The sequence below is a fragment of the Oryctolagus cuniculus genome, chromosome 15 (genome assembly GCF_964237555.1).
Source record: "Oryctolagus cuniculus chromosome 15, mOryCun1.1, whole genome shotgun sequence".
Taxonomy (NCBI): Eukaryota; Metazoa; Chordata; class Mammalia; order Lagomorpha; family Leporidae; genus Oryctolagus; species Oryctolagus cuniculus.
This window is the reverse complement of record NC_091446.1, coordinates 79,922,056-79,935,621: the sequence shown is the minus strand read 5'-3', so window position 1 is coordinate 79,935,621 and position 13,566 is coordinate 79,922,056. Positions and strand designations below refer to the sequence as shown.

General features: G+C 46.2%; 1 protein-coding gene and 1 long non-coding RNA gene across 15 annotated transcripts in view; one reads left to right on the top strand and one right to left on the bottom strand.

The window, feature by feature from the left end:
- Positions 1-13,566, bottom strand: part of LOC103346767 (uncharacterized) — a 319,456-nt gene that overhangs the window by 54,815 nt on the left and 251,075 nt on the right. The gene's annotated exons all lie outside the window — the stretch shown is intronic.
- LOC127485579 (uncharacterized) lies at positions 8,440-13,560 on the top strand. The gene is made up of 2 exons (XM_070058314.1): positions 8,440-8,969; positions 9,167-13,560. The coding sequence occupies exons 1-2, from the start codon at positions 8,440-8,442 to the stop codon at positions 9,453-9,455; spliced, it is 819 nt and encodes a 272-aa protein (XP_069914415.1). The 3' UTR covers positions 9,456-13,560.

The following is a 13,566-nucleotide window of genomic DNA, read 5'->3' as shown; positions in this document are numbered from 1 at the left end:
GGGAGATTCCAAGTGTTTCTCTGGTTTTTGGGCTTGGAATGAGAAAAGCTGACCTCAGGGGGGCTTAATGAAGGGGAATCAGGTGGGTTGGCCAGACAGGAATCACCAGATGGACTCTTGGGAGGACCCTGGGGTGGGCAGGGAGGAGGGTCACACTCCCGGGCCAGGATCTCAGAGAGGAGGATATGAGGGAGGGACGGAGAGCTTACAGAGAGTTTGATCTCCCTCAGGAAGAGCAGGATAAAGAGAATTCCGGGGAGAAGAGGCTGGAAGGGTGCTAACTTTCCTTGTTGCCAATGGAGAGGGAAAAGGAGGCACCAGAGAAAGAGGGGGAATGGAGTGAGCAAAGAGTTGTGTTCCTGAAAGGCCAGCTTATCAGGTGTGGGAGAAAGGAGGGGTGGGCAGGCTGACGATTTAAGGGGTGGCTCCAGGCCTTCTTCCTCCATGAGAAATTAGAGTGAGCAACGTTGACCCCAATGGAGGAAAAAGGCTTGGAATAGGGGCTTCTGACCATTTGCCTTTTCTCTGTGTGAAGTTATTAAAATCTTGGAGAATCTTGAGACAAAAAAAAAAAAAAAAAAAAACAACACCAAATTCGTGCTGAGGTGGAATAATCGCTTTGGCTTTGTCTCCCCCTTCAGGCCCAGCTTGTGCAAGTCTGCAGAGGCAGGCCAGAGGGGAGCTGAAATTTGGAACCCATGGATTAAGCAAACTACGGTCTGAGGGAAGAGGTTCTTCTAGCAGGGCTTCCCTGGGAAAAAAATCACCTCAACCGAGCACCTAAGTCCTGAGTCCTCTAACAGGAGGCAGCGATAGAAACCAACTAAACACCCAGGCCCTCCGAGGGGGGATGAACTGGTCACGAGCATCGCCCCAGCATGCCTGAGGTGAGAGTGACCTCTCTTACCCATCTGATGGGCTGAGAACTAGGTCCGATGTGGGCATGTAGCGATGAGATCAGGCAAAGGCTCTGGCTGTGAATTCGCTCCAAATGAGAAGTGCAAGCGGGAGTGAGAAAATGTTCTGGAGAGGCGTCTCTCAGGGCCTTCCAGGTCAGAAGGGAAAAAGGAGATTGTAGGAAAGAGAAGGTTAGGGGTGGGTGGAGACACTAAAAAGGGGAAGGATTTGTCCAGATGAAGGGTGGGGGGGGTCACAGCTCTAACCCAGAGAATACGAGATTGGCAGATTGCGACAAGATGCTGGCCCTTCCTCTATTTCTCACACGGGGCACCAAATATAAGCAAAAGGGTGCAGATCAGAGAAAAGACAGAATACGAACTCACAGCCACACAAAGCTTATCCAAAGAAAACAAATCCGCAGAGATGGGTGACCAACAGCTAGCACACAAGCACAATCGCGCGCACACACACACACACACATAACACACACACACACACACACACACACACAATACACAGCAGAGTGCCCAGACCCCAATAGGCTGGACCTTTTTATATCTTAGGTGCACTAGGGGTGGGGGTGGGGCAGTAAACAGAGGTAACCTTCTCCATACAAGTTTTTCAAGTTTTGGCCCCCTGGCTTCCAAACATGGGGAATAATGCAGGGGGTGGGGTGGAGAACACCACATTGAGAGACTCAATTGGTCCCTTGAGAGAAGGTAAGGGTCACAGAAACCTAAAGTGGCTGAGGCGCCTGTCCTTGTTCCATCACTACGTACCTATGTCAAATATACACACACTGAATGTCTTGCTAACAGCAGGCAGAACCGTCTCTGCTGTCAAGCGTTAGTTCTACTGCTGGGCATTAGATGGCTGGGCCCCAGGGTGTTAACTCGACTACTTAATGTATATGCAAATCACACTACTTGTGGGTCTAGGGAGATGATGGTGAGGAAAACTAAGGTAGGAATTCAAGCCAGGTATACCACATATGCGGAAGTGATCCAACCTCACCCAGCATATGGGAGTGGAACCAGATCTTGCAAAATAGGCATTCCAATATTCCAAGATTGGGTGTCAGTGTCCCAAATAATGACAAATGACTGCTCCTTGACACTGCACATCCAGTTGAGTAAGAGTATATCTAATAATTTATGGCATTAATGACCAAGCATTTAACTAACTGCTTTAAAAGTATTATATATACAGGATGTCAGTCAAATCTGTAACACTCCCAAGAAAACATATACAAAAACGCAGGAGTGTGCCCAGTGTCGTCCAAGTACAGGTACTCAAACTTAAACCTAACTAAAAGATTACATCACATATTAGTTAAGGGTAAAGGTAAGTATTACTATTCCCTGAACACTAAAAGTACTCCTGGTCAGTCCTCTCAGACTGACACTGTCAACATCAACCTTCTGCTGAATCCACTATGTAAATACTAAATACAGGTGTATAAAACAAGTTTTATAAAGTGATCTGGAAAGGTTTTATACAACCCTAGTACTTCATGGCATAAAAATTTCCTCCTGGGGAAAAGTAGCAATTGACTCAATGACCGGATTTGATGTAATTTGATTTTTCCTCCATTCCCTGTATTGTCCAAGTCTTCTATAATGAATGTGCACTTACAAAGAATAAAATTAAAACGAGCTGCACCCTATAGCTCAAGGTCCCATCAATCCCGACCTTGCTTTGCATAAATAGAGTAGAGCAGAAATGAGGCACATGAAACTTTTTTTTATAGGACTACAAGGGAGTGGCTGATCTAGATAGTATACTCCAGCACTGTACTGGCCCAGCAGGTGGCCACTACCAATCCTGGGTGACATGCTGGACACACTACACGTGACTAGTCCAAGCTGAAATGGGCTGTAAATGCAAAATATACATTGGATTTTAAACACTTTGGTCCAAAAAAACTAAAGAAATCTCTTAACAGTTTTCAGCATATCAATTAAATGTTGAAATGATAGTACTTTGGGTATATTAGGCTAAAAAAACACTGAGGTTGATTTCACATCATTGTCAAATGAGGCTACCAGAAATGAACTCACAGTTTACACTAATTCGTATATTCAAACAAAGCCAGCAGCATGGCTGTCACCTGGGATCTTGTTCAAAGGCAGAGTTTTGGGCCCCAGCCCTGGAGTGCTAAGCAGAATATGCATGTTAACAAGACCCTCAGTTGATCAACATACACACTGAATACTGAGATGCACAGTTAAAGAAAACTTGTATTTTCCCTAAGCGTGACAATCTCACTTTTCTTCAATTTACCCAATCATTAAAATGCTACAAGGCTTTTGTGACAATTCTAGACAACAAGAACCTAAGGTGCATAAAAAATGCAAAAGCGTATTTCACTACCTGTTTTGGTGGTTTCTATTCCACAGAAGATAACAAATTGAAAAATAACAATCCAGTTCTACTACGAACGCTTGTTTTTAAAAATGCAAATTTGCGCAAAAACAACTGATGCATCATGGACTTTCAAACCAACCTATTAATGCACCAAGAACATATCATAGTGTCTGTGCAAAACTGCCAGTGTCAATAGAAAAAAAGACTGAAAATCAATTAAAATACCATAGAGTGTCTATGGAGCCACAAGATGTTAGGAAAATCTAAAGGTGTCCACTTAATAATTTCACCAAAATAAGGAACTTAAAGAATACTAAAAAAAATACAAGAAACATTTCAATTTAAAATGTAGGACGAATAGAAAAAAACAGCATATGACAAAAGTAGTGTAAACTTAGTGCACAAGAATACTGTGCTGATACAAACAATGAACTCATTTAGAGGAAGACGCTGTTCTGGTCTCCAAAGTCCTTTCCTGTATGCCACTGCACCTGTTGATTCTACAGAGATGCATTACTCAAAACTAAAGCAAGCAGTTGCTCACGTCCCCATGCCTCTGACTGATTATAATTTAATAAAATTCTGACTGATTATAATTTAATAAAAGGAAATGCGCCCACAGGAAACTGAAAAAGAATTGATTCTCTCTGCTCCACACTCCCACTTAGTTATCTGCCACCCAAGAGAATTTACACAGAGAATCCATACTTATTCACAAGACTATACCAAAAACATCGTTTTGTGTGATTCACCTCCAAAAATGTGAATTTCTGAAGAGCTACTAGTGGAAGTGGGGTACTTAGGCCCTCAAAGTTTTGCTGAATAAACAATAACGAGCCTGTGAGTTCACACAATGAAAGAAAAGCTTTATCTGATTAAATTCAGTGTAGGAAGTGCTGGTTTCCTTTTTTTAAAATGAAATAAAAAATACAGCTAGTTTGAAGAATAGCTTGATGGTAAATCAGATTTTTTAAAATTTTTCAAATGCTGTTTGTATATCCTCTGTGTTTCTCCCCCATTTTTCACTGTCAAGAAGTAAGGTATAGACAAAGGGATCTGTAAGTTACATATAGGCCTTAATACTAAAGGTATACAAATACTAACACACTTTGAAAAAATAACCTCATTTCCAAGAAAATACAGAACAGATCCAACGTGGCTGAATAGGGTATAGCAACAATAATATGTTGCACGTTGCGGCCATCTGGGGAGTGAACCAGGGAAAGGAAGACCTTTCTCGCTGTCTCTCCCTCTCACTGTCTGTAACTCTACCTCTCAAATAAGTAAAATCTTGAAAGAAAATTCATGTGGAATCACAAAAGGCCACAAACAGTTGGAGTGATCTGGAACAAGAAAACCCAACCTGGATGAATCATAATGCTCGATTTCAAAGTATTCTACAAAGTTACAGTAATTAACACAGCTTAGTAATGGCATAAAATCCAACACGTAGCTCAATGGGACAGACGAGAGAGCCCAGAATTTAATCTGCATACAGATAGCCAGCTGACTTCTGACAAAAGTGCTCAGACCACACAGTGGCGTTAAGGATAATATTTTCAAAATGGCGCTGGCAAAACTGAATGCATATACGTAGAAGAACCAAAGTAGATCCATATCTCTCTTCACATACAAAAATCAACTGAAGATACATCAAGGACCCAATTTAAGACCTGACATTATGGACATTATGAGGCTGCTAGAAGAAAACGTGGGGAAACACTCAAAGACGATGGTGTGGGAACAACTTCTTGGATGGGAACCCCCGAAGCACAGGCAGCAAAAGCAAAACTAAGGAAACAGGACTATATCAAACTCAGAAACAAAGCACATGACAATTAGAGTGGAGAGACGTACAGCAGAACGGAAAAAATAGTTGCAGGGGATTAATATCCCAAATACACATGCAACTTAACAAAGTCAACAACAACAAAATCAATCCAGTTCGGAAGTGGAAAAGGACTTCAAGAGACAATTCTCAGAAAGAAGAAATACAAATACAAATGGCAAACAAACATATGAAAAAATGCTCAACATCTCCAGGCTTCAGGGAAACTCAAATCAAAACCACAATGAGGTATCTCCTTACCCCTATTAGAATGGCTGAAATCCAAACAACAGAGGAACAAGTGCTGGCTTGGATGTGGGGAAAGGGGAACACTTAGACACTGCTGGGAGGAATCTCAGGGAATCAAACAGAAAGAAATGTTTGTGTGTATCAGTACTGATGCGAATACAGTTTGTAAAACTTTGTTTTATGCCTTTGTGAAACCGATGGTTAAAAATGTTATCCTACCACAGTTTCAATGATCTACAGCTACTTAAAGATTTACCACAGAGGGATGAAACGCTCATTTCTCCGTTCAATTACTGTTTACACTCGGTGTCTATAGTCTCACTAAACTGGTATAATTTTGTTTTTTACTCGCTAAACTTATCTAGTGAAGTATTCAGCCTTTTTACTGTAATGTAATTTGAAAATTGGCTCAAAATCTAAACCAAAGACAGAAAGAAAAAGAAGAAGGAAACACAGTGGAAAGGAGAAAGGGGGAGGGAGGAAGGCAATATCATGGTGTTCTTACAGCTGTGTCTACAAAACACACTGAGTCTGCTAAACACTAATTAAAAGAAAAAAAGTAAAGACATACAAAGAAAACCGACGCACATCCATTTGTTCCCCACATCACCGCTTACCCATTTGCCAAACAAACTGCAAAAACGCAGTATAGAACTAAGTAAATAAGGTACATTCAATAAGTAAGAATTATTGAAATGTATTAACTATAAACAGGATATGGTAAAAAAAAAGCTACATCACGAAGCTTCACAGAGTACCAAAGTATTTACATAAAATGTGTGTACACATGAGAAAGATGAAGAGTATATGCAGAGAAATAAATATATGAAGGAAATGAAATTAAAACACATTGTAAGTTCTTAATTTCCTTTTAAAACTGTTGCTAAACTGTCATGGTTTTTCGAATTCAGAGAGACAAGGATTTGAAATCTTGGTTACCAAGCCAATTAAGGTCACCTGCATCCCATCCCTGAAGAACCCGGGTTCAGTATCCACCTCCGGCTCCTGACTCTAGCTTCCTGTTAAGGTGGATGGGGAAGGCAGTTGTGATTGCTCAAGAAATCGGGGAGCTGTTTCTGGCTCCTGCGTCTACCTTCCTGTAATGTGGACCTGGAGGGCAGTGGATAGGACTCAGGCATTTGGGTACCCATCACCCTTGCTGGGAACACGGAGTGAGTTCTCCAGTCCTCAACTCAGCCAGGCTCAGGCCCAGCAGTTGTGGGAATTGGGAAGTCAACCAGCAGATGAGAATCCTCTTTATGGCTGTTTCTTGCCGTGTGTGTGTGTGTGTGTGTGTGCGTGTGTGCGTGTGTGCATGTACACGCATGGGTATGAATATCTGCCTCTGAAATAAATCTTAAGAATACATAGAAACCACCCACTTTGGAAGAATTTTAACTTTAGTTGGTTAAGAGGCAAAGAGATGGAGCTCTCCCATTTACTCCCTTACTCCTTACATGCCTGCAGCAGCTAGGACTGGGTCAGGCTAAAGTTAAGAGCCAGGAACTCAGTCTCCCATGGGGCTGACAAGTACCCAGACACTTGCCATCACCTGCTGTCTCCCCAGGACACACCTCAGCAGGAAAGCTGGAACTGGAAACGATCCAGAGTTCCAATCCAGACGCTGGAACACAGGCCACAGACATCCCAAGCAGAAACTGAACTCCCACATCAAACGTGCGCCCCCAAGCATCTGACAAATGACGCCCACAGGCTGTGAGCCTAAAGCCAGGGCAAGGGGCACTCTCCAAGCTAGAGAAAACCCCCTCGCAACTGCCTGCCTAGCTTCCTTCCCCTTCATTTAGTAGATTACGACTGCTGTGACGTGTCCGGACCCAACCTGTTAATCCGTACTGCCCACCTGATGCCCACGCCACGGCCAACTCAAGCCGCCACCGCGCCCTCTCTCTCTTCTGCTGCCCAACGCAGAGCCACAGCCGCCTGCTTCACTGCCGCCCCAGCGTCACTGAGGCCCCGCCGCCTTCGCCGCGGCTGCCCATCACGTCAGCACCGCCGCCCCTACCTGCTGCTTCCTTCCCGGCCGCCCGACGCTGCTGACCCCGGACTCTGCACCAGAGCCGCCCCGCGGTATCTTTCCGCTCCGCCCCGCCCGCCACCGACCTGCGCCATCCAGAGCACCACGTCCCACGGGACGCCCACACGACAGCAGCCGCTTCCTGGCTTCCTGGTTCACTGCCGCTGCAGCCGTTGCCAGCGAACACTGAGGCTTCCGGCCTAGGAAGTCCCAGGCTTCAGTTAGGCCGAGGCACAGCCGCACTTCCCCGCCCAGGACGTCCGACCCGGAGCCGCCACCGCCGCCTCTATCCCCGCCACGCCTCACCGCCGCCTCTATCCCCGCCACCCCTCACCGCCGCTGCCGCCGCCTCCTTCGCCGCACTTCCCAGGGCTACACTCACACCGTCCCCACCTACCTCTGCTTCCTCGCAGACCTCCGACTTCTCAGACCGCCGCCGCCACTTCCTTCCTCACCGCTGCCGCCGATGAACTTAGCTGCCACGCCCACGACGTCGAACGCGACCCCGACGCTACGCACGCTGGCGCCGACGCTGACGCCGACGCTACGCACGCTGACGCCGACGCCGACGCTGACGCCGACGCCGTACAGGACGCTTTGACGCTGACGCTCACTGACACTGCATCTGTGACAGCGTCTGCGTTGTAACGTCGTGTATGGCGTCGGCGTCAGCGTCGGCGCCAGCGTGCGTAGCGTCGGGGTCGCGTTCGACGTCGTGGGCGTGGCAGCTAAGTTCATCGGCGGCAGCGGTGAGGAAGGAAGTGGCGGCGGCGGTCTGAGAAGTCGGAGGTCTGCGAGGAAGCAGAGGTAGGTGGGGACGGTGTGAGTGTAGCCCTGGGAAGTGCGGCGAAGGAGGCGGCGGTGCGGGGTGGCAGGGATAGAGGCGGCAGTGGCTGCTCCGTGCGGGGCATCTTGGGTTGGGAAGTGCGGCTGTGCCTCGGCCTCACTGAAGCCTGGAACTTCCTAGGCCGGAAGCCTCAGTGTTCGCTGGAAGCGGTGAACCAGGAGGCCAGGAAGCAGTGGCTGTCGTGTGGGCGTCCCGTGGGACATGGTACTCTGGATGGCGCAGGTCGGTGGCGGGCGGCGGCGCGGAAAGACTGCCGCCTCTATCCCTGCCACCCCGCACCGCCACCTCCTTCGCCGCACTTCCCAGGGCTACACTCACACCGTCCCCACCTACCTCTGCTTCCTCGCAGACCTCCGACATCTCAGACCGCCGCCGCCACTTCCTTCCTCACCGCTGCCGCCGATGAACTTAGCTGCCACGCCCACGACGTCGAACGCGACCCCGACGCTACGCACGCTGGCGCCGACGCTGACGCCGACGCCATACACGACGTTACAACGCAGACGCTGTCACAGATGCAGTGTCAGTGAGCGTCAGCGTCAAAGCGTCCTGTACGGCGTCGGCGTCAGCGTCGGCGTCGGCGTCAGCGTGCGTAGCGTCGGCGTCAGCGTCGGCGCCAGCGTGCGTAGCGTCGGGGTCGCGTTCGACGTCGTGGGCGTGGCAGCTAAGTTCATCGGCGGCAGCGGTGAGGAAGGAAGTGGCGGCGGCGGTCTGAGAAGTCGGAGGTCTGCGAGGAAGCAGAGGTAGGTGGGGACGGTGTGAGTGTAGCCCTGGGAAGTGCGGCGAAGGAGGCGGCGGCAGCGGCGGTGAGGGGTGGCGGGGATAGAGGCGGCGGTGAGGCGTGGCGGGGATAGAGGCGGCGGTGGCGGCTCCGGGTCGGACGTCCTGGGCGGGGAAGTGCGGCTGTGCCTCGGCCTAACTGAAGCCTGGGACTTCCTAGGCCGGAAGCCTCAGTGTTCGCTGGCAACGGCTGCAGCGGCAGTGAACCAGGAAGCCAGGAAGCGGCTGCTGTCGTGTGGGCGTCCCGTGGGACGTGGTGCTCTGGATGGCGCAGGTCGGTGGCGGGCGGGGCGGAGCGGAAAGATACCGCGGGGCGGCTCTGGTGCAGAGTCCGGGGTCAGCAGCGTCGGGCGGCCGGGAAGGAAGCAGCAGGTAGGGGCGGCGGTGCTGACGTGATGGGCAGCCGCGGCGAAGGCGGCGGGGCCTCAGTGACGCTGGGGCGGCAGTGAAGCAGGCGGCTGTGGCTCTGCGTTGGGCAGCAGAAGAGAGAGAGGGCGCGGTGGCGGCTTGAGTTGGCCGTGGCGTGGGCATCAGGTGGGCAGTACGGATTAACAGGTTGGGTCCGGACACGTCACAGCAGTCGTAATCTACTAAATGAAGGGGAAGGAAGCTAGGCAGGCAGTTGCGAGGGGGTTTTCTCTAGCTTGGAGAGTGCCCCTTGCCCTGGCTTTAGGCTCACAGCCTGTGGGCGTCATTTGTCAGATGCTTGGGGGCGCACGTTTGATGTGGGAGTTCAGTTTCTGCTTGGGATGTCTGTGGCCTGTGTTCCAGCGTCTGGATTGGAACTCTGGATCGTTTCCAGTTCCAGCTTTCCTGCTGAGGTGTGTCCTGGGGAGACAGCAGGTGATGGCAAGTGTCTGGGTACTTGTCAGCCCCATGGGAGACTGAGTTCCTGGCTCTTAACTTTAGCCTGACCCAGTCCTAGCTGCTGCAGGCATGTAAGGAGTAAGGGAGTAAATGGGAGAGCTCCATCTCTTTGCCTCTTAACCAACTAAAGTTAAAATTCTTCCAAAGTGGGTGGTTTCTATGTATTCTTAAGATTTATTTCAGAGGCAGATATTCATACCCATGCGTGTACATGCACACACGCACACACGCACACACACACACACGGCAAGAAACAGCCATAAAGAGGATTCTCATCTGCTGGTTGACTTCCCAATTCCCACAACTGCTGGGCCTGAGCCTGGCTGAGTTGAGGACTGGAGAACTCACTCCGTGTTCCCAGCAAGGGTGATGGGTACCCAAATGCCTGAGTCCTATCCACTGCCCTCCAGGTCCACATTACAGGAAGGTAGACGCAGGAGCCAGAAACAGCTCCCCGATTTCTTGAGCAATCACAACTGCCTTCCCCATCCACCTTAACAGGAAGCTAGAGTCAGGAGCCGGAGGTGGATACTGAACCCGGGTTCTTCAGGGATGGGATGCAGGTGACCTTAATTGGCTTGGTAACCAAGATTTCAAATCCTTGTCTCTCTGAATTCGAAAAACCATGACAGTTTAGCAACAGTTTTAAAAGGAAATTAAGAACTTACAATGTGTTTTAATTTCATTTCCTTCATATATTTATTTCTCTGCATATACTCTTCATCTTTCTCATGTGTACACACATTTTATGTAAATACTTTGGTACTCTGTGAAGCTTCGTGATGTAGCTTTTTTTTTACCATATCCTGTTTATAGTTAATACATTTCAATAATTCTTACTTATTGAATGTACCTTATTTACTTAGTTCTATACTGCGTTTTTGCAGTTTGTTTGGCAAATGGGTAAGCGGTGATGTGGGGAACAAATGGATGTGCGTCGGTTTTCTTTGTATGTCTTTACTTTTTTTCTTTTAATTAGTGTTTAGCAGACTCAGTGTGTTTTGTAGACACAGCTGTAAGAACACCATGATATTGCCTTCCTCCCTCCCCCTTTCTCCTTTCCACTGTGTTTCCTTCTTCTTTTTCTTTCTGTCTTTGGTTTAGATTTTGAGCCAATTTTCAAATTACATTACAGTAAAAAGGCTGAATACTTCACTAGATAAGTTTAGCGAGTAAAAAACAAAATTATACCAGTTTAGTGAGACTATAGACACCGAGTGTAAACAGTAATTGAACGGAGAAATGAGCGTTTCATCCCTCTGTGGTAAATCTTTAAGTAGCTGTAGATCATTGAAACTGTGGTAGGATAACATTTTTAACCATCGGTTTCACAAAGGCATAAAACAAAGTTTTACAAACTGTATTCGCATCAGTACTGATACACACAAACATTTCTTTCTGTTCGATTCCCTGAGATTCCTCCCAGCAGTGTCTAAGTGTTCCCCTTTCCCCACATCCAAGCCAGCACTTGTTCCTCTGTTGTTTGGATTTCAGCCATTCTAATAGGGGTAAGGAGATACCTCATTGTGGTTTTGATTTGAGTTTCCCTGAAGCCTGGAGATGTTGAGCATTTTTTCATATGTTTGTTTGCCATTTGTATTTGTATTTCTTCTTTCTGAGAATTGTCTCTTGAAGTCCTTTTCCACTTCCGAACTGGATTGATTTTGTTGTTGTTGACTTTGTTAAGTTGCATGTGTATTTGGGATATTAATCCCCTGCAACTATTTTTTCCGTTCTGCTGTACGTCTCTCCACTCTAATTGTCATGTGCTTTGTTTCTGAGTTTGATATAGTCCTGTTTCCTTAGTTTTGCTTTTGCTGCCTGTGCTTCGGGGGTTCCCATCCAAGAAGTTGTTCCCACACCATCGTCTTTGAGTGTTTCCCCACGTTTTCTTCTAGCAGCCTCATAATGTCCATAATGTCAGGTCTTAAATTGGGTCCTTGATGTATCTTCAGTTGATTTTTGTATGTGAAGAGAGATATGGATCTACTTTGGTTCTTCTACGTATATGCATTCAGTTTTGCCAGCGCCATTTTGAAAATATTATCCTTAACGCCACTGTGTGGTCTGAGCACTTTTGTCAGAAGTCAGCTGGCTATCTGTATGCAGATTAAATTCTGGGCTCTCTCGTCTGTCCCATTGAGCTACGTGTTGGATTTTATGCCATTACTAAGCTGTGTTAATTACTGTAACTTTGTAGAATACTTTGAAATCGAGCATTATGATTCATCCAGGTTGGGTTTTCTTGTTCCAGATCACTCCAACTGTTTGTGGCCTTTTGTGATTCCACATGAATTTTCTTTCAAGATTTTACTTATTTGAGAGGTAGAGTTACAGACAGTGAGAGGGAGAGACAGAGAGAAAGGTCTTCCTTTCCCTGGTTCACTCCCCAGATGGCCGCAACGTGCAACATATTATTGTTGCTATACCCTATTCAGCCACGTTGGATCTGTTCTGTATTTTCTTGGAAATGAGGTTATTTTTTCAAAGTGTGTTAGTATTTGTATACCTTTAGTATTAAGGCCTATATGTAACTTACAGATCCCTTTGTCTATACCTTACTTCTTGACAGTGAAAAATGGGGGAGAAACACAGAGGATATACAAACAGCATTTGAAAAATTTTAAAAAATCTGATTTACCATCAAGCTATTCTTCAAACTAGCTGTATTTTTTATTTCATTTTAAAAAAAGGAAACCAGCACTTCCTACACTGAATTTAATCAGATAAAGCTTTTCTTTCATTGTGTGAACTCACAGGCTCGTTATTGTTTATTCAGCAAAACTTTGAGGGCCTAAGTACCCCACTTCCACTAGTAGCTCTTCAGAAATTCACATTTTTGGAGGTGAATCACACAAAACGATGTTTTTGGTATAGTCTTGTGAATAAGTATGGATTCTCTGTGTAAATTCTCTTGGGTGGCAGATAACTAAGTGGGAGTGTGGAGCAGAGAGAATCAATTCTTTTTCAGTTTCCTGTGGGCGCATTTCCTTTTATTAAATTATAATCAGTCAGAATTTTATTAAATTATAATCAGTCAGAGGCATGGGGACGTGAGCAACTGCTTGCTTTAGTTTTGAGTAATGCATCTCTGTAGAATCAACAGGTGCAGTGGCATACAGGAAAGGACTTTGGAGACCAGAACAGCGTCTTCCTCTAAATGAGTTCATTGTTTGTATCAGCACAGTATTCTTGTGCACTAAGTTTACACTACTTTTGTCATATGCTGTTTTTTTCTATTCGTCCTACATTTTAAATTGAAATGTTTCTTGTATTTTTTTTAGTATTCTTTAAGTTCCTTATTTTGGTGAAATTATTAAGTGGACACCTTTAGATTTTCCTAACATCTTGTGGCTCCATAGACACTCTATGGTATTTTAATTGATTTTCAGTCTTTTTTTCTATTGACACTGGCAGTTTTGCACAGACACTATGATATGTTCTTGGTGCATTAATAGGTTGGTTTGAAAGTCCATGATGCATCAGTTGTTTTTGCGCAAATTTGCATTTTTAAAAACAAGCGTTCGTAGTAGAACTGGATTGTTATTTTTCAATTTGTTATCTTCTGTGGAATAGAAACCACCAAAACAGGTAGTGAAATACGCTTTTGCATTTTTTATGCACCTTAGGTTCTTGTTGTCTAGAATTGTCACAAAAGCCTTGTAGCATTTTAATGATTGGGTAAATTGAAGA

Coding starts and splice junctions, on each gene's coding strand:
- LOC127485579 (XM_070058314.1), top strand. CDS start 8,440: ATGGCGCAGGTCGGTGGCGGGCGGCGGCGCGGAAAGACTGCCGCCTCT. Junction 8,970..9,166: donor AGGTCTGCGAGGAAGCAGAG/GTAGGTGGGGAC, acceptor GGGACTTCCTAG/GCCGGAAGCCTCAGTGTTCG.